The 19749-nt window shown below is 48.8% G+C and overlaps 2 protein-coding genes across 3 annotated transcripts in view; one reads left to right on the top strand and one right to left on the bottom strand.

Moving 5' to 3' along the window:
* The window catches only part of ILF2 (interleukin enhancer binding factor 2), a 103667-nt gene that overhangs the window by 12520 nt on the left and 71398 nt on the right, over positions 1 to 19749 (bottom strand). The window lies entirely within an intron of this gene.
* Positions 1741 to 18445, top strand: CHTOP (chromatin target of PRMT1). 2 transcript variants are annotated; one of them, XM_056853764.1, is made up of 6 exons: positions 1741 to 1779; positions 8355 to 8435; positions 10583 to 10733; positions 15134 to 15317; positions 16956 to 17093; positions 18243 to 18445. In XM_056853764.1, exons 2-6 carry the CDS (start codon positions 8371 to 8373, stop codon positions 18443 to 18445), a joined length of 741 nt encoding a protein of 246 aa, XP_056709742.1. In that variant the 5' UTR covers positions 1741 to 1779; positions 8355 to 8370. The 2 variants fall into 2 exon arrangements, with proteins under 2 accessions (XP_056709742.1, XP_056709741.1); XM_056853763.1 differs by having other exon boundaries at positions 15131 to 15317.

Genomic DNA, 19749 nt, shown 5'->3' with positions numbered 1-19749 from the left:
GGGCATTGCTTTGGTTGAGAAATTGTTTTAAGGTTTGGAAGTTGTCTGTGGGCAAGAAAGGGTTTTCCTCCCAATGCTTGTGAGAGGGGAATATAATTGTCCAGCATAGGTTGTAGGTCATTAATGATGTGCTGAACCAGTTTTAGCTGACAGCTGTATGTGACCACTAGTGGTGTCCTGCCCTTGTTTTGATTGCAAGGTTTTTAGGGAATGAACGGGCTTTTAAATGCCACAGCCAAGCTTTGTTTGATAATCATGGGGAGGGCCTGCCACTCTGTGGACAACCACAGTACTGCTCACCACGTGGAACAGACATGATAACAATGCAAAGTTAAATTGTGGAACTCCCTGACGCAGGATGTGGTGATGGCTGCCAACATGGAAGGCTTGAAGAGGGGACATGTTCATGGAGAGGCTACTAGTCAAAGTGGATACTAGTCACTATGCACGCCTATTCTGTACAGTATCAGAGGAGCATGCCTATTATATTAGGTGCTGTGGAACACAGGCAGGATAAATGCTGCTGCAGTCGTCTTGTTTGTGGGCTTCCTAGAGGCCCCTGGTTGGCCGCTGTGTGAACAGACTGCTGGACTCGATGGGCCTGGGTCTGATCCAGCAGGGCTTTTCTTACGTCCTTATTAATGGACTCCTTTCGCTTGTCCCCCTTCAGTCACGGCACGCGATCCCATTTTAATGTTGCCCATAGGGTGATCTCTAAATCCACAGTTGGTCTTGGGGGGGGGGGGCTCTCGGCCTAGGTTGGCTTTGTTGTTGCATCTGGTGCAGCAGCTTGTAATTTTAGCCGGGCTGGGCCCCTTGCGGTTGGTCAACCACCTTGGTTTTCACAGCTGCGCAGTTAGCTTATGGAACTCCCTGCCCCGGGATGTGGTGGCGGCTGCCAACTTGGAAGGCTTGAAGAGGGGAGTGGACACGTTCATGGAGGAGAGGGCTGTTCATGGCTACTAGTCAAAATGGATTAGTCATGCTGCATGCCTATTCTCTCTAGTATCAGAGGAGCAGGCCTATTATTTTGGGTGCGGTGGAACACAGGCAGGATGGTGCTGCTGCAGTCGTCTTGTTTGTGGGCTTCCTAGAGGCCCCTGGTTGGCCACTGTGTGAACAGACTGCTGGACTTGATAGGCCTGGGTCTGATGCAGCATGGCCTGTCTTATGTTCTCATGCTTCCATGAGTAAGCATACCATCATGTGCTACGGATCGCTTACAGGGACACACTTCTGTGGGAATAGAAGTTCTATTCTGTCGACCACGCCCCCTTCCCCTGCAGCCACGCCCTTCCCAGAGAAGCCTCGCCCAATCGCCGCCGCCTCCCGTGGCGACGCAACCCCTCCCCCCTCAGAGCGCAGGGGCGGGACCGCGAACCCAGGGCTGTCAATCAGGCACGCCCAAAGCCCGCCTCCCTCCCCGGGACGCGCCGCCCGATTGGAAGCGGGCCTCCCCATCGCCTCGCCGCCGCCCCCTCCCCCGTCGCCCTTCTGGTGCGCCTGCGTGACGGCGCCTCCTTTGCTCGCGCCCCGCCCTCCCGCGCAGGCGCAACGCGGGGCCGAGGAGCCGGGCGCCATTTTGCCGGGGTTCTGAGGGGGGGAGGCCGCAGCAGCCGGGGTCGCGGCCAGACTGAGTGGAAAAGGGAGGCCGCCAACCGCCACCATCCCGCTCTTCCCGTTCCGGGCGCCTGAGGGCGGAGGCCAGCCGGAGCCCGGCCTCCAGCCGCCGCCGCCGCCGCCACTACCGACGGAGCAGAGCCAGTCCCGCCCCCGACGGTGAGCCGGGCGAGGGAGGAGGCGAGGCCGCCTCTCCGCCATGTGGCCGAGGCGGGGCCTGGGCCTGAGAGGGACCGGCCGGTGGGGGAGGGGGAGGGAGAGGGGGAGCAGGCCCCGGATGGTGGGGGGCGGGGCTAGCCCCGTGCGGGGGCGGGGCCTGGCCCTTCTGGGCGGGGCTTAGCTCTCGGATAGCGCACGGGGGTGGACTAGATGGTCTCGAGGACCCATTCCATCTCTGTGGTTCTTGCTGGTATAGCCCCCAGGGCCCTCTGGCACACGCGCCTCTTGTTTTTTCCCCTTTCTAGCCCTTTTCTAACAACGACACACACCCCCATTTTTTTTATCCCCTTGGCTCTTTCTTCTCTGCTCCCATCGCTTTACTGGGTTGTTCTGTAATATTCTCTTTTTGCGCCCATCGCTTTACTGGGTTGTTCTGTAATATTCTCTTTTTACGCCCATTGCTTTGCTGGGTTGTTCTGTAATATTCTCTTTTTGCGCCCATTGCTTTGCTGGGTTGTTCTGTAATATTCTCTTTTTGCGCCCATTGCTTTGCTGGGTTGTTCTGTAATATTCTCTTTTTGCGCCCATCGCTTTACTGGGTTGTTCTGTAATATTCTCTTTTTACGCCCATTGCTTTGCTGGGTTGTTCTGTAATATTCTCTTTTTGCGCCCATTGCTTTGCTGGGTTGTTCTGTAATATTCTCTTTTTGCGCCCATCGCTTTACTGGGTTGTTCTGTAATATTCTCTTTTTGCACCCATCGCTTTACTGGGTTGTTCTGGAATATTCTCTTTTTACGCCCATTGCTTTGCTGGGTTGTTCTGTAATATTCTCTTTTTGCGCCCATTGCTTTGCTGGGTTGTTCTGTAATATTCTCTTTTTGCGCCCATCGCTTTGCTGGGTTGTTCTGTAATATTCTCTTTTTGCGCCCATCGCTTTACTGGGTTGTTCTGTAATATTCTCTTTTTACGCCCATTGCTTTGCTGGGTTGTTCTGTAATATTCTCTTTTTGCGCCCATTGCTTTGCTGGGTTGTTCTGTAATATTCTCTTTTTGCGCCCATCGCTTTACTGGGTTGTTCTGTAATATTCTCTTTTTGCACCCATCGCTTTACTGGGTTGTTCTGTAATATTCTCTCTCTGCTCCCATTGCTTTACTGGGTTGTTCTGTAATATTCTCTCTCTGCTCCCATCGCTTTACTGGGTTGTTCTGTAATATTCTCTCTCTGCTCCCATTGCTTTACTGGGTTGTTCTGTAATATTCTCTCTCTGCTCCCATCACTTTACTGGGTTCTGTAATATTCTCTCTCTGCTCCCATTGCTTTGCTGGGTTATTCTGTAATATTCTCTTTTTGCGCCCATTGCTTTACTGGGTTGTTCTGTAATATTCTCTCTCTGCTCCCATCACTTTACTGGGTTCTGTAATATTCTCTCTCTGCTCCCATTGCTTTGCTGGGTTATTCTGTAATATTCTCTTTTTGCGCCCATTGCTTTGCTGGGTTGTTCTGTAATATTCTCTTTTTGCGCCCATCGCTTTACTGGGTTGTTCTGTAATATTCTCTTTTTACGCCCATTGCTTTGCTGGGTTGTTCTGTAATATTCTCTTTTTGCGCCCATTGCTTTGCTGGGTTGTTCTGTAATATTCTCTTTTTGCGCCCATCGCTTTACTGGGTTGTTCTGTAATATTCTCTTTTTGCACCCATCGCTTTACTGGGTTATTCTGTAATATTCTCTCTCTGCTCCCATTGCTTTACTGGGTTGTTCTGTAATATTCTCTCTCTGCTCCCATTGCTTTACTGGGTTGTTCTGTAATATTCTCTCTCTGCTCCCATTGCTTTACTGGGTTGTTCTGTAATATTCTCTCTCTGCTCCCATCACTTTACTGGGTTCTGTAATATTCTCTCTCTGCTCCCATTGCTTTGCTGGGTTATTCTGTAATATTCTCTTTTTGCGCCCATTGCTTTACTGGGTTGTTCTGTAATATTCTCTCTCTGCTCCCATTGCTTTACTGGGTTGTTCTGTAATATTCTCTCTCTGCTCCCATCGCTTTACTGGGTTGTTCTGTAATATTCTCTTTTTGCGCCCATCGCTTTACTGGGTTGTTCTGTAATATTCTCTCTCTGCTCCCATTGCTTTACTGGGTTGTTCTGTAATATTCTCTCTCTGCTCCCATCGCTTTACTGGGTTGTTCTGTAATATTCTCTCTCTGCTCCCATTGCTTTACTGGGTTGTTCTGTAATATTCTCTCTCTGCTCCCATTGCTTTACTGGGTTGTTCTGTAATATTCTCTCTCTGCTCCCATTGCTTTACTGGGTTGTTCTGTAATATTCTCTCTCTGCTCCCATCGCTTTACTGGGTTGTTCTGTAATATTCTCTCTCTGCTCCCATCGCTTTACTGGGTTGTTCTGTAATATTCTCTCTCTGCTCCCATCGCTTTACTGGGTTATTCTGTAATATTCTCTCTCTGCTCCCATCGCTTTGCTGGGTTGTTCTGTAATATTCTCTTTTTGCGCCCATCGCTTTGCTGGGTTGTTCTGTAATATTCTCTCTCTGCTCCCATTGCTTTACTGGGTTGTTCTGTAATATTCTCTCTCTGCTCCCATCGCTTTACTGGGTTGTTCTGTAATCTCTTTTTGTGCCCATTGCTTTGCTGGGTTCTGTAATATTCTCTCTCTTCTCCCATTGCTTTACTGGGCTGCTCTCAAATATTCTCCATTTTCCTAATTCTTTACATTTTCTCAGTTTATTTATTTATTCATTGTTTAGACTTATTTCTCCGGCCAAGGCCAGGCTCGGATCAGCTTACAAAGGAAGCATCCTATTACATAGTTAAAAACTTAGTTCTCTTGACTTCCTTCCCCCCTTCCCCCCCAAAAAATGTTTGGCTACTATTTTCTGCCCTCCACTGACTTGTTCACATGAAACTGCCCTTTACTGAATCAGACCACAGCTCAATCAAGGCCAGTGATGCCTCTTCAGTCTGGCACTGGCTGTCCAGGGTCTGGAGCTGAGGTCTTTCCCATCACCTAGAACAGTGGATCCCAAAGTGGGCAGTACCACCCCCTGGGGGGCGGTGGGATTACCTAGGGGGGCACTAAGGGGCAAGGAGGCAGCAGGGGGGTGCTAGAGGTGGGCCCCTTCAACTGTGTTGTTGGATAGGGTAGGGGGCGCTGGGGTTGAGTTTGTGGAACCAAGGGGGCAGTGGCCCGAAAGGTTTGGGAACCGCTGACCTAGAAGAAGAAGAAGGTGCCTGGTCCTTTTTAACTGGAGGTGCTGGGGACTGAACCTGGGACCTTCTGGATGCAACACAGAGGCTCTTCCACTGAGCCACAGACCCTTCCCATGGCCTCCCCAGTTAAAAGCTCCTGGGAAACAGTGGTTGAGAACAAGGTCCTGGAGAGTCAGTGCAGTCAGAGTAGATGGCACTGATCTAGGTGAGCAAATGCCCTGACTTGGTATGAGGTTGCTTCATGTGTTCATATAATCAACAAGTCCCCCCCCCCCCCCAGGTCTCAGACAGAGGTTTTTCACATCACTTACTGACTGGGTTTTCTAACTGGCGATGCCAGGGATTGAACCTGGGACTTTCTGAATGCAAAGTATGTGAACACACATGAAGCTGCCTTCTACTGAGTCAAACCCTTGGTCTATCAAGGTCAGTATTTTCTACTCACACTGGTAGTGCCTTTCCAGATTCTCAGGTAGAGGTCTTTTGCATCATGGTCCTTTTAACTGGAGGTGGCAGGGATTGAACCTGGGACTTCCTACATGCAAAGCAGAGTCTCTTCTACTGATCCACAGCCCAAATTCTTAATTGTCCTCCCTCAGGTTCCAGTATTCTGCTAGTTCTCTTCTGTCTATACACACATCCGGTGGCCTTGTGGACACCGTGCTTATCATGTTATGTTTGGCTCTCGTGGCCCTTTCTTGCATGCCCAGGGTAGTGCCAATCGTCACTTCAGGGTCAGGAAGCAATTTCCCTCCAGGCCAAATTGGCCAGGGATCCTGGAGGGGGTTTGTTGCCATTTTTTGGGCATGAAGTAGGGGTCACTGGGGGTGCGGGGACGTCGTTGTAAATTTCCTGCATTGTGCAGAGGGTTGGACTTGATGACCCTGGTGGTCTCTTCCAACTCTGTGACTCTATATGAACCCCAAAATTCCATACTATATTTCTTAGCCAAAGCCATATGGGAGAAAGTGGGAGAGGGCAAAGAGAAACCTGCTTCCCATGTCTGGTGAAGCTTAGCCATTCCAACTCCAGCCTGCCACATGTGTATTCTCCCACTGAGTACTGTGCTTTGGTCACACTGCATTTTGACAGTGTTGCAAAGTGATGTTTCTCTAGGCCAGGGAGCGGTCCATACTTTTCTGTCCCAGTTCCAAATGTTTTGTGATGTGGGTATGATATAGTAGTGTCCACTCTGCTTTGGGAGCTCTCTGGATGACCGGAGACCGCTCACACATACTCAGCTAACCCGACTGACAGGCTTGTTTCAGAATGGAATGGAGAATGGGAGTAAGTTGGGGTCCCCATTAGGAAGAAAAGCAAAGTATAAACAGAGCTCAGAAGTGGGGGTTGGGAGGGGCCATGCCTTAGTAGTAGAGCATCTCCTTACCACACAGAAGGTCCCAAGTTCAATCACTGGTAGCTCCAGTTGAAAGGAATCAGGTGATGTGTAAGACCTCAACTTGAAATCATAGAGCTGGAAAGGGTCTTACGGGCTATCTAGTCCAACCCCCTGCTCAATGCATGATCAGCCTAGAGCTGCGGTTCCTAAACTGAGCACTTGGTGCTCTGCAAAACCTCTCCTAGTGCTCCGTGAAGAGATTGGAAAGACAAATAAATAAAATAAATGTGCCATTAAATAAAATAAATGTGACAAGATCTCAAAATTGTGAATTTTGAATGAAATAGAACTTGATGTTTAACACTCCTGAGTGCTTAAACTACCTTCCATCGTCAATACTACTGTCGTTCGGTTTAGTATATAGGTGCTAGGTGAAAATTAGTGCTCCGTGACGAATTTCTCTCCTGAAAAGTGCTCCATGACTCAAAAAATTGGGAACCTCTGGCCTGGAGCATCCCTGACAAGTGTTTGTCCAGCCAGTGAGGGGGCGCTCACCACCTCCCTAGGCAGCCAATTCCACTGCTGAATTACTCTTACTGTAAAAAAAAAAAAATCCCCTAATATCCAGCCAGTACCTTTCCGCCCATAATTGAAACCTAATCTTGGAGAGCCACTGCAAGCCTGTGTAGACATCACTGACCTTGATTGAGAGGCGGTCTGATTCAGTTTTAGGCAGTTTCATGTGTTTAAAGACTGCGATGTTCAGGGTCCATGAACATGTTTAATTACTTACCAGGTGGTTTCCCTGGATAAATCTCTTGGCTATCTCCATGGAAGAGAATAGTTTCTCCCCCATAGGAGTGGCTGAGGCCTCTCCTCTTGGGAATTCGGTGGGGTGTAGCCCGCTTGCGTTTAATTAAGGTGCCACAAGATTCTTGTTTTGGTTTTGCTGCAGCAAGCTAACTTCAGATTTTGTAACCATTTTGGTGCCATCACTAAATGCTTTATATAGTTATCTTTTTAATCTAGGTATAGTGGTGTAGTGGTTAAGAATGGTGGTTTGGAGCAGTGGAGTCTGATCTGGAGAACCGGGTTTGATTCCCCACTCCTCCACATGAGCGGCAGAGGCTAATCTGGCAAACTGGATTTGTTTCCCCACTCCTGCATACGAAACCAGCTGGATGACCTTGGGCTAGTCACAGTTCTTTTAGAGCTCTCTCAGTCCCACCTACCTCACAGGGTGTCTGTTGTGGGGAAGGAGATTGTAAGCCGGTTTGAGTCTCCCTTAAGTGGTAGAGAAAGTTGGCATTTAAAAACCAACTCTTCTTCTTTCCTCAGCTGTTTTTCTCAACTTCCCTTAGTTGTTTTTGTTATAAAAAAAAACACTACAGCCCTTTAAAATTAGACAAATTTATGGGAGTTAAGGTCTGGCTAGTGCTTGAAGGAGAGATTTCAGTGGGATCCCTGCAGATGCTTCATGAGTTTATTTACATTATTTATAGTCCATGTTTTTTTGCGGATTCAAGTCAAGGTGGATTACACAGAATTAGTCAGGACGCACAGAGTGCCAGCGTGGTATAGTGGCTAAGAGCAGTGGACTCTAAATCTGGAGAACCTGGTTCGATTCCCCGCTCCTCCACATGAAGCCTGCTGGGTGACCTTGGGCCAGTTACACTTCTCTCAGAATATGTCAGGGCAATCAACTAGATGGAACATAAATGCAGTAGGATTTGACTTGTAGAAATCTGGCTGCAGCCAGAGGTGAAGCAACGCATAAGTGTTGGCATGACACATTAAACTAATGCAAAAAATTGCATAGTAGCAACAGATTATACACGGTGGTTGTAGTCTACGGTGCCTTACCCTTTACTCCCCAGGCTTCTTTCTGAACCACACCATTACAGGGCAGCCATATTGCCTGGCCAAAGGCCCTCTCGAATAACTTAGTTTTGAAGGAACGGACAAATGTGAAAGTCTCCTTCCTGACCCTTGGCCCTTCTTTCTTCGCAGGTTCTGGGGTCCTGAGATGGCCACGCAGTCCACGGCGAAAGTTGTGCTTAAGAGCACCACCAAGGTGTCCCTCAACGAGCGGTGAGGAACCCAACGGCCAACTACAGCTCATTAAGATTTTTTCTCTCTCTCTCTGCTTAATTGTCACTGTGTTCAGTTTCAAGAACCAGCATGGTCCTTGCCCTGGTTTTAAATCTTATCCCGACGCGAACCAGCAGGCAGCGGTCCACTTCTGCCTGGAACCCCGCAGCAAAACAGTGGTACACGAGGTTAAAAGGGGCAAAAGTTGTCTTTAAGTCTCCTAAGTAAACTGAAACATTAAATGTGGTGGGATGTGTCTTTTTTTTTATTCCACGAAAGGAAACTTAAGCACTTTCCTTTTCTTCCACATGTGTTCACGTTACATAGGTGACCCCGCAGCGTGGTAGCATGTTACCTGAGCTGCGGGAGGCCTGCTGCCGTGTCCGAGGCAGACACACGCCCGTGTGGTCCGGCCTGTAAGAGGCAGGCAAGCTGGCCGCTACAATCCGCCCTAAGGCTCCTTGGCCACCCGCCTCGGACCTTGTAAGAGGCAAACGCTCTGCTTCATCCAGTGTCTGCTTCCTTTCCTTTGCACGCCCTCTCTTTTTTTTTTTCCTTTTCTCCTTTTTCTCTCCCTACATGTTTGTAAAATTGCATGTCCAACTAACGGGCAGCTGTTCCTTCTGTGCCACAGCCCCCCTTCCCCAGATTAACAGGGTTAGGATTTTTAAGCTCGCTGGCTCCCCCTTCGCCTGCTGCTTGCACCTAGCTCCAGAGGCAGGCCTGGCGGGGAGTGTAATACAGAAACAAAGAAGGTTGAAATTAAATCAAAAGAGTTTCCATCTAGACATTAGGAGGAATTTTCTAACAGAGCAGTTCCTCAGTGGAACAGGCTTCCTGGTGAGGTGGTGAGCTCTCCTTCCCTGGAGGTTTTTAAGAAGAGGCTTCTGAGAACCTCTGCCTTATGGGGGGGAGGGTAAAATGAAAGATCTCTTTGTGCAAGCCTAGATCGAACCCCACAGCTCAAATTTTTTAAACACTTAAAGCAGGGGTCTCGAACTCATTTGTTACGAGGGCCAAATATGACATAAATGTCACTTGGTTGGGCCATTTGTACCATAAAATTTAATGCCAGGTACCGGAGATGGAGATGCAAACTTTATAGACGTCACAGGCAAATGATATTATTTTTTCCTTTAAAATACAAGCATGCTTAAAACAATAACACTCTTACAGTATTTTATTTAACAGCCTTTGAACATTGACACCTCAGGACTGGGAGGCTGGCTGCCGGGGATGGCTTGTGGGCCGGATAAGAGCTCTCAAGGGGCCGAATCTGGCCCTCATGTTTGACACCCCTGGCTTAAAGTGTTTTACTGATGCGAGACGCTTTTGGGGCTTCTGCTCGCCTTCAAGCATGTTACACATAAACACATGAATTTGCCTTATACAGAATCAGACCCGTGGTCCATCAAAGTCAGTGTTGTCTACTCTGACTGGCAGCGGCCCTCCAGGGTCTCAGGCGGAGGCCTTTCGCATCACCTACTTGCCTAGTCCCTTTAACTGGAGATGCCAGGGATTGAACCTGGGACCTTCTGCATGCCAGGCAGATGCTCTGCCACTGAGCCGCAGCCCCTCTCCACTGATACCGCCTGCCCAAGAAACTCTGGGAGTGGTAGTGCTGTTGGGTCCCTGAACTTAGTCCTAACCTAGTCTGCTACAGTTAGATGAGGTCCAATCTTTCAGACTTAGATTTGTGGTCCAACACTACTTGGTTTAACAGTTTTTCCCACTAATGCCCTGGGTGCTTGCAGTTTTTCAGTTGGCGCTGCCCTTCTTTCTACATCCCCCCCCCCAAACTCCTCTTGTCTCCATCACTGCTTACCGCTTCGTGTTTTTCATCTCTGCCTTCTCTGAAACCTTTTTTATAAAAGATTTTCAACTTCTGGTTTTAATACACTGTGCCTAATCCATGCCTCCTGAGTGTCTCAGTCTTGCACGTTTCCTGAAAAGAAAAAAAACGAGGAAAATAACGTTAACTCGTTTACCACAATGCTAAGCGTGTACCACATTGTTGCGTTTTTTAAAAAAAGGTTCACGGGATGCGGCTGCCCGTTCTAAAAAGGGCCGTGAAATGCCAGTTAAAATGCTTTGTAATAAACCATTTTTCATTTAAACCAACCCCCCCGTTTTGTTCGACCTTGAAGCTTCACTAACATGCTGAAGAACAAACAGCCGATCCCCGTCAACATTCGAGCCACTATGCAGCAGCAGCAGCTAGCCAGTGCCCGCAACCGCAGGCTGGCCCAGCAGATGGAGAGCAGACCTTCTGTGCAGGCCGCCTTAAAGCTCAAGCAGGTGAGAGCGGGGCTGAGAGCTGCCCGCAACCGAGCAGCTGGGGGGCATTCGGGGGGGACTGGCATGATGGATCGATAGGAGCGGTCAGCCCAATCCTTGGAGGGTGAGCCTGCTGTGCAGAACCTCCTGGTTCAGAGGCAGCGTACCCTTGCAGGGCTAGAGCTTTTGCACAGAGGGAAGAAGCAAAAAGCGCAGTTAAAGGATTGAGACCATAGAGCGACAATGTGATCTTAACACAACTCCAGGTTTTAGGCCCCGTGGCGCAGAGCAGTAAGCTGCAGTACTGCAGTCCAAGCTCTGCTCACGACCTGAGATCAATCCCAAACGGAAGTTGGTTTCAGGTAGCCAGCTCAACGTTGACTCAGCCTTCCATCCTTCCGAGGTCGGTAAAATGAGTACGCAGCTTGCTGGGGGTAAAGGGACGATGACTGGGGAAGGCACTGGCAAACCATTCCATAAACAAAGTGCCTAGTAAACGTCGGGATGTGACATCACCCTGCGGGTCAGGAATGACCCGGTGCTTGCACAGGGGACCTTTATCTTTTTTATGAAGTCAAAATCTGTCATGGCACCAGCTCCTTATCTCTCCCAACCTGAATCCCACCGAATTAGAAGAGCCTTCACTCTGGCAAGATGTGAGGCTGTGCCCTCAGCAATACTGGAAGGCAAATATTTAAAAAACCCATATCTATAGAGGGACTGACCATGTGCCATGGGTGAGGTGGAGACAATGATGTGTGTGTGTGTGTGTCTGCGTGTTAAGCACCGTTAAGTTGCTTCTGACTCATGGCGACCTTATGAATCAATGTCCTCCAAAAGGTCCTATCTTTGACAGCCTTTCTCAGATCTTGCAAACTGAGGGCCGTGGCTTCCTTTACAGAGTCAATCCATCTTTGTTTGGTCTTCTTTTCTACTGCCTTCAACTTTTCCTAGCATGATTGTCTTTTCTAGTAACTCTTCTCATAATGTGACCAAAATACGATCACCTCAGTTTAGTCAGTTCAGTTTCTAGGGTCAGTTCAGGCTTGATTTGATCTATAACCCACTGATTTGTTTTTTTGGCAGTCCACGGTATCCTTAACACTCTCCTCCAACACCACATGACAATGATACTTTTTTTCCCCCTGAGGGTTAAGCTTCTTTATCCCATAATAACTAAATTCACGGAAAGTTCGAAGCGGGAATGGCTGGAAAAGTTATTAATTGGCGCAAATCCCGCAATCTCAAAACAAGCAGCCAAATTTTGTGCTTGTGTGGTATAAGCACGGAGAAAGAAAGGTTGCTGGAAAGGATAAGGAATTGTAATAGGTATAGAAATACTGCTCCAAGTTTTACACTGTTATTTTTTATTTAATTAGTATTGTATCTGTTAGCAATTCTTCATATGCAAGGTTTTAGGTTCTGGAAATGTAGCATAGAAATGTAATATGATATTTTCTGGTCTAAGACAGCAATAATTTATTATTATTGCACAGAGGGACTCGGAAGTCAGGGCAGCCAAGTATCTGTCAGGATGCTGGTCCGGACGGGTGGACCCCGGTTTGATCCAGCAAGGCTGTTGCCCAGTGGTTATGTAGAGGGACAAGCTGGTGCAACAGTGTCATTTGTGAATCACCTTTATGTTCGACAAAGAAAAGGGGAAAGCCTGATAATCCTGCCTAGTCCAGTCTCATCAGATCCGGGAAGCTAAGCAGGGTCTGCCATTGTTAGTACTTGCTTGGGAGACCCCCAAGGAAGACGGGTTGCTATGTTAAAACGTGTTGCATAGAGGCAATAGCGGCTAGGCCTAAACATTGGCCCATCAGAAGTGGGGCTTTCCCTTCTGTGGTCCCAAGAGTAACAGCATGATCTCCCTTTAGCACCAAGGAACTGTTCCTCCTTGCTTGCCTTTTCAGAAGAGGATATAATAGCTTCCTTTTTCACCTGGTTTGAGGGATTTCTGTTGTTTTAGATATAATTGTTTTGTCTCGGCCTTCTGTAAGCTGCTTTGAACACCCGTTGCCTAAGCAGGCTGTGTGTGTGTGTATTGTTTCGCCTTTTTGTAAGGCGCTTTGAACACCTATTGCCTAAGCAGGGTGTGTGGGTGTGTGAGTACACGCATATATAAGGCGCTTTGAACACCCATTACCTAAGCAGGCTGAAGAGAGCGGCTTCTCTCAGTCTCTGAGCCAGAGGAGAATCTCTGTTTGCGGGAAGGTCCTAATTTAGATAGAGGCTGGTTTGTGAATGGGAGTTCTGCCAGGCTTGGCTGCCGTGACGGTTAAATATAGCGCTCTGCACCCGTCCACCGGCATGTGGTGCGGAAGGCCAGGAAGGGTTGGCTGCGTGGCTCGAATTGGTACTGCCGGCACTGGCCCGCTTACAAAATGCTGTGGGCTCGGCTAGACCCAAAGAGCGTTCTCAGGGCGGACAGAAGTGTGCCTTTTTTAGCCCTTGTGGAAAGTCTTTTATTTATGTGGCTTTTCGGCAGCCGTCAAAGTACAAGCCGCAGTGTAGTTTTGCTGGTGGAAAGTTGGCAGCCAAAAGGCAGTGAAGCGCGCACAGAATGTTGTATACAGCAGGAACCCTTTCGTACGGTGCCTCACCTCTTTGTTGCCTATACAGCCAAGAGAAATAAGAGTAGTTCCCTATAGTAAAATAGGAGATATGGCACTGTTCATAGGAAAATGTATTAAGTTAGCGTTACTTTAATTGTATTTTAAATTTTGTATTTGCTGTGTATGTATGTCTGTGATGTCAGCCGCCCTGAGCCCGGTTCTGCTGGGGGAGGGTGGGGTATAAATAAAATTTCTATTTTGTTCACATGAGCACAAGAAGCTGCCTCATACTGAATCAGACCCTTGATCCATCAGAGTCAGTATTGTCTACTCTGACCGGCAGCGGCTCTCCGGGATCTCAGTCAAAGGTCTTTCACATCACCTACTTTGCCTAGTCCCTTTAACTGGAGATGCCGGGGATTGAACCTGGGACCTTCTGCATGCCAAGCAAATGCTCTACCACTGAGCCACGGCCCCTCCCCATGGCTCTCTGGGATCTCAGTCAAAGGTCTTTCACATCACCTACTTTGCCTGGTCTCTTTAACTGGAGATGCCTGGGATTGAACCTGGGACTTTCTGCATGCTGAGCAGTTGCTCTGCCACTGAGCCACGGCCCCTCCCCATGATTGCATGGAGGTTACTGTGAGTGCCTGAGGACCGGGGCCCTGTGTGTGTGTACAACCGTATAACAGCAGGGAGAAGCCGCCACCAGGTGAGAAACGCCCCGATGCTCCTGCTTGCTTTTCTAACTATGTCCTTAAACTGAACGGTGTGGCATACTAAGGATGCCAACCTCCAGGTGGGGCCTGCAGAGCCTCTGGAATTTAAAGAAACAGACATCAGTAGAAAAACCAGTATCTGGGCCTAGGGGCGCTCTCCTAGGTATCCTTACCATACGATCATCTTTTGAAAATGTACCTCGTAATGCTGTAGGTCCGTGAAGCATTTGATGGTTAAGGGAGAAGCCATGTTGCTGTTCAGTGAGCATAATAAAGAATGCTACAGCCTCATGGAAGAACCCAGAAGCTTTATGAGGGATGTCCAGTGTAATGTTGTGTGTGCAGTTTAATAATTTGAACATTTCAAAAGAACCTCTTAGGAATTTGAGCCACATCTGTCCATCCAGGGAGCCGCTGACTTGGGTTCGAGTGTCTCACAGTAGAGTCTTTCCTTGTATCTAACTAGATGTGTCTTGGCATGACTGCGTCCTGTAGCCACTAAACCCAACAATTCATAAGCCTACCTGACTACTGCTGTGATTGCTGGCAAGCCATGTTTAATTTATATACCGAAAATAATAAAAGAATAATCTGGTACATGTTAAACCAGTGGTGGAATTAACGGTGTTGAGGCTCATCTGTTGAAACATCCCAGGCCTGGCTTCAGTTTTCATTAATCAGCACTCTGGGCTCCGCTTATCCAGACCCAAGATCCTGATTTGAGAGCCAGCGTGGTGTACTGGTTAAGAATGGGGGTTTGGAGTGGTGGACTCTGATCTGGAGAACCGGTTTGATTCCCCACTTCTCCACATGAAGCCATCTGGGTGACTTTGGGCTAGTCACAGTCTCTCAGCCCCACCTACCTCATAGTGTGTCTGTTATGGGGAGGAGAAGGGGAGGTGATTGTAAGCCAGTTTGATTCTCCCTTAAGTGTCAGAGAAAGTCGGCATATAAAAACCAACTCTTCTTCTGATTTCTCTCCCTCCTTCCTTAGGCCTCATAAGATTGAACAGCTGACTGCTGATTCTGCATGGTCTTTCCTCCCTCTCCCCACCCTCACCCCCAGCTGTCTGCACACAGCCCTCCGTGCCCGCTGGTTTGCATAGGACTTTCCCCCTGTTTTAACACTTCCTTCTTTCAGAAGAGCTTGAAACAACGCCTGGGGAAGAGCAACATCCAAGCACGCTTGGGCCGACCGGCGGGACCCCTGGCTCGTGGGATGTTAGGGGGCCGTGGGATGCCCATGGGTCAGAGAGGGCTGCCCCGAGGAGCCATGCGGGGTGGCCGTGGAGCGAGAGCATTGCTACGAGGAGGAATTCCCCTCAGAGGTGAGTGCACGTGAGCCAGCATGGTGTAGTGGTTAAGAGCAGTGGTTTGGAGGGGTGGACTCTGATCTGGAGAACCAGGTTTGATTCCCCACTCCTCCACAAGAGCAGTGGAGCCTAATCTGGTGAACTTGATTTGTTTCTTCACTCCAACACATGAAGCCAGCTGGGTGACCTTGGGCTAGTCACAGTTCTGTTAAGAGCACTCTCAGCCCCACCTACCTCACAGGGTACCTGTGGTGGGGAGGGGAAGGGAAGGTGATTGTAAGCCGGTTTGATTCTGCCTCAAGTGGTAGAGAAAGGCGGCCTATTAAAACCCAACTTTTCTTTAAAAGTAATCTGCACATATGACTTGAAGGTGCCCTATACAATGCCTCCATTGATGACTGAGGCGCTTTTCAGGAGGTGCCCTTGCTAGGGCTGGCTTTCTGTATCCGTCCCAGGTTCTCCCAGCTGATTTTAAGAATAAAATTTTAAGATTTTAAGAATAAAATCTACGTGTTCGTAATTGGCATGGTTCCAGTGCGATATCTTCCCAATGGATTTTAGAAATACTTGAGAAACACTCTGGGACAAAAGGGAATATGTGGTGGAGAGCAGGAGGTAGAATCATTGAGTTGGAAGGGATCACCAGGATCATCTAGTCCAACCCCCTGCACAATGCAGGAATTCCACAACTACCTCCCACACACACACCCATAGACCCCTATTCCATGCCCAGAAGATGGCCAAGGTGCCCTCCCTCTCATGAACTGCCTAAGGTCATAGAATCAGCATTGCTGACAGATGGCCATCTAGCCTCTGCTTAAAAACCTCCAGGGCAGGAGCATTTACCACCTCCTGAAGAAGCCTGTTCTACTGAGGAACTGCTCTAACTGTTAGAAAATTCTTCCTAATGTCTAGGTGGAAACTTTTGATTTAAGGTAGAAGGATAAGAGCTGAAACAGAAGATCGGGCATCTCTCGTTCAGTCCATGCATTGTCAGTTGCAAACTTGTAGAGCAGGAGTGTCAAACTCAATTGTTGTGAGGGCCGCATGTGGCATAAATGGGCCGGGCCATGCCTCGGCAGCCCAGATTGAGAGTGGAGAGAGGAGGGGGGCTCGCAGGCCGGATAAGAGCTCTCAAGGAGCTGGAGCTGGCCCGTGGGCCTTATGTTTGACGCTTCTGTTGTACAGCCTCAGCCTGAAAAGGAGAGAATATTTAACCTTTCAGCCTCTATGGCAAAAAGTAGTGTCCTTCAAAGGAAAAAAAATGTGTGTTTAAGATGCTAATAGCGAAGCAATGTACCCTGGTGTCAGGTTAAACTCTCCCCCGTTTCCCTGCATGTCCCCAAGACAAACTGAGGCTGCTTCAGCCTTCACTTCGCATTTTATAGACCGAAAGAGAGTAGGGATCTTCTAAGCTTCTAGCATTTGTGGTTGCAGAGAGAACTTTCAGGACCTGCGAAGAAGCTAGGGATCCAAAACAGGATTTCCAGAGACCTATCAAAACCACAAATCCGATGGGTTTTCCCCCAGAAAAACCCAATATCCAGCCCTTTCGAACCTTGCATAAAGTGGAAATGCCCAGTTTGATTCTTCTAATCGGTTCTCTCCAAGGTCAGCAACTCAACTTGTTTTCTCTCTCCCATCCTGTTAAAGGACAAAGTTTACTTCGGGGCGGGCGCGGCATCTCTCCTAGGATAGGCCTGAGAAGAGGAGGCCTCAGAGGGCGTGGAGGGCTTGGCAGAGGTGGGCTCAGCAGAGGGCCCATGGGGCGTGGCGGAATTGGAGGCAGAGGTGAGTGGCAGGAGCTCAAGGGGTGGACTGCACTATTACTTGCACATGAAAAGAGTCTGACCCATCCGTGGGTATAGTGAATATTTCTTGTGGGCGGCAGGGTGGAATCGTTTCTTATTATACTCGGGAGGGGGGTTATCTTTGCTGGTACCTGTTCAGTATAGCTACTCCACTGTGGAAGTGTGAGTCAGCGTGGTGTAATGGTTAAGAGTGGTGGACTCTTAATCTAGTGAACTGGGTTGGTTTCCCCACTCTTCCAGATGCAGCCTGCTGTGTGACCTTGGGCCAGTCACGGTTCTCTCCGAACTGTCAGCCCCACCTACCTCACAAGGTGTCTGTTGTGGGGAGGGGAAGGGAAGGCGATTGTAAGCCGCTTTGAGCCTCCTTAAAGGTAGAGAAAAGTGGGGTATATAAACCAGCTCTTCTTCTGTCAGAAGGCCTGCTCAACCTATCTTTATTGGTGTGCATTATAACTGTATACCAGTATTGTAGCAATATAATAACAACAACCCAGGTATGTATGTAGGGATGCATTCCAATTTGTGCCCAATATATTCTAAATTAAAGAGCCCGCTGCCGTGGAATACTTTCCGCTTGTTGTTTTCTGGGCTATGTTAGCCTTCCACACAAGGTGTGCATACCAGTTGGCCACTGTGTGAACGGACTGCTGGACTTGATGGACCTTGGTCTGATCCAGCACGTTCTAAAGAGCCAGCGTAGTGTAGTGGTTTGGAGCGGTGGACTCTGATCTGGAGAACTAGGTTTGATTCCCCCACTCCTTCACATGAAGCCAGCTGGGCAAGTCACTCTCTCTCAGCCCCACCTACCTCACAGGATGTCTGTTGTGGGGAAGAGAAGGAGATTGTCAGCCGGTTTGAGTCTCCCTTAAGTGGTACAGAAAGTCGGCGTATAAAAACCAACTCTTCTTTCTTATGTTCAAAGGGTCATAAAAAGTTGGGGACCCTGCCTTAGAGCTCCCCCACACATACATGTACACACACACACACACAGAGCTAAAAAACTAGGAAGGCCAGTGAATGACCTGCAGTCCTTTACTAGGAGCGGCCCAGTATTAAAAATACCCGCATGGCAGCTTCCTGTCAAGCTGGCACAGCAATAAAGCTCTTGTTCTCGTTCCCTTCCGGCCAGGTCGCGGCATGGCAGGCCGGGGCAGAGGCGGCTTCGGCGGCCGCGGGAGAGGCCGGGGGCGAGGCAGAGGCTCCGCCCGCCCGGCCCTGACCAAGGAGCAGCTGGACAACCAGCTGGATGCCTACATGTCCAAGACGAAAGGACACCTGGATGCCGAGCTGGACGCCTACATGGCCCAGACAGACCCAGAAGCCAACGACTGATGCCCCACTCCCCGCAGACACTTGTTGAGATTGTCTCCTGTGGGTCCTCCCACCCTGCCCCCTCTAAGCCCAGAACCAGCCGCAGCGGATCACGCGAGGCAGGGGGGGAGGACCAGAGGGTGGGGAGGGGCAGGAGCGACAACTTTAACGTGTTCCTTTTGCATTTTGATACTCCTGTGTTGTATGAATTTGTTGGGGGGTTGTTTTTTTTACATATATATATATATAAAAAAAAATTCTGAAACAGCTCTGAAACATGAATGTGACTGACCTGCCGTCCCCTGGTGGCGCCCAGTTCGCTGTGTGAAGCAAGAGTTCTGAGCTGCGCACCACCCCCTTTCCCCCCCACCCACCCCTATAAAGCAGGGAAGCCTTGCATGTGTCTTTTCCTTCACGCCCCCCCTCCTCTGCCCAACGGAACAAGCCTTGCTGCAGACGGAAGGACTCCCGTGCCGATGGAACTGTGACCTTGAGGAGATGCCGCTGCTGTACCGGTTAGATTTCAGGGTGGCAGCTCCTGCCACGTTGGAAATAAACTTCGGGCTCTCCTAGCATCTGCCGTCTTGTCTTTTTCCGCCTGCCAGCCCCTCCACGCTTTGAGTGGCCAGCCAAAGCCGTGGTCTCTCTTCCCCTTTCCTTTTCCACCACCAATTTTTAGTTGAGTTCTCAAACCGTGACATGGCCAAAACAGAATCTCTAACTTGCAGCTACCTGCTTCCTTCGTGTGCGCCGATGCTCTTGTTTCCGGCTCGCCGCCTAAATTTGTGTTCAGGGACGCCACACAGTTGGTTCCGCCACGAAGGAGTCTCGTACGTTTCTGACCTGTTCTGTTCCGGTGCGAACGGCATCCTGTATTCTCTGGTTCTCTGTAAAACAAAATTGCAAAACAAATAATAATTTGTGGCTTTGCGTGTGCTGCTTCTTTATTTAGGCATCTGCAGGCAGGTATTTCAGTGCTTGTGGTAGACACCTGGATTTCCCGCTCAGCATACAGCGGGTACACTGATTAGCATGTGTGAAGCAGGCATGACTCTTTCACCTTTATCCTCACCCTGTGCACAAAGGCTTTCAGCACCTTGTCAATATACTTGTCAATATTCTTTTATTGCTCCATGACTCCTTTCTAGCTACAGCATGGTGTAGTGATTAGGAGTGATGGACTCTAATCTGTCGATTGGCATAAAAGGCACAATACGAAAGGAATGGAAATATTAAAAGGTGCCCTTTAAAAGAAATAGTGGACAGTTAAATAACATTGTTGATAACACCATCTAATTAACCTTTTGGAAGGCTTTTAAAACAAA

Source organism: Euleptes europaea, chromosome 7 (genome assembly GCF_029931775.1).
Source record: "Euleptes europaea isolate rEulEur1 chromosome 7, rEulEur1.hap1, whole genome shotgun sequence".
NCBI classification, from domain to species: domain Eukaryota; kingdom Metazoa; phylum Chordata; class Lepidosauria; order Squamata; family Sphaerodactylidae; genus Euleptes; species Euleptes europaea.
Note: the sequence above shows the minus strand (reverse complement) of the source record. Positions and strands in the feature narration are given on the sequence as shown.

Bases quoted from the DNA above. Each gene is read 5' to 3' on its own strand.
- CHTOP (XM_056853763.1), top strand. From the start codon at position 8,371: ATGGCCACGCAGTCCACGGCGAAAGTTGTGCTTAAGAGCACCACCAAG. The intron at 8,436-10,582 runs GTGAGGAACCCA...TCGACCTTGAAG, and splicing joins AAGGTGTCCCTCAACGAGCG to CTTCACTAACATGCTGAAGA. The intron at 17,094-18,242 runs GTGAGTGGCAGG...CCTTCCGGCCAG, and splicing joins TGGCGGAATTGGAGGCAGAG to GTCGCGGCATGGCAGGCCGG.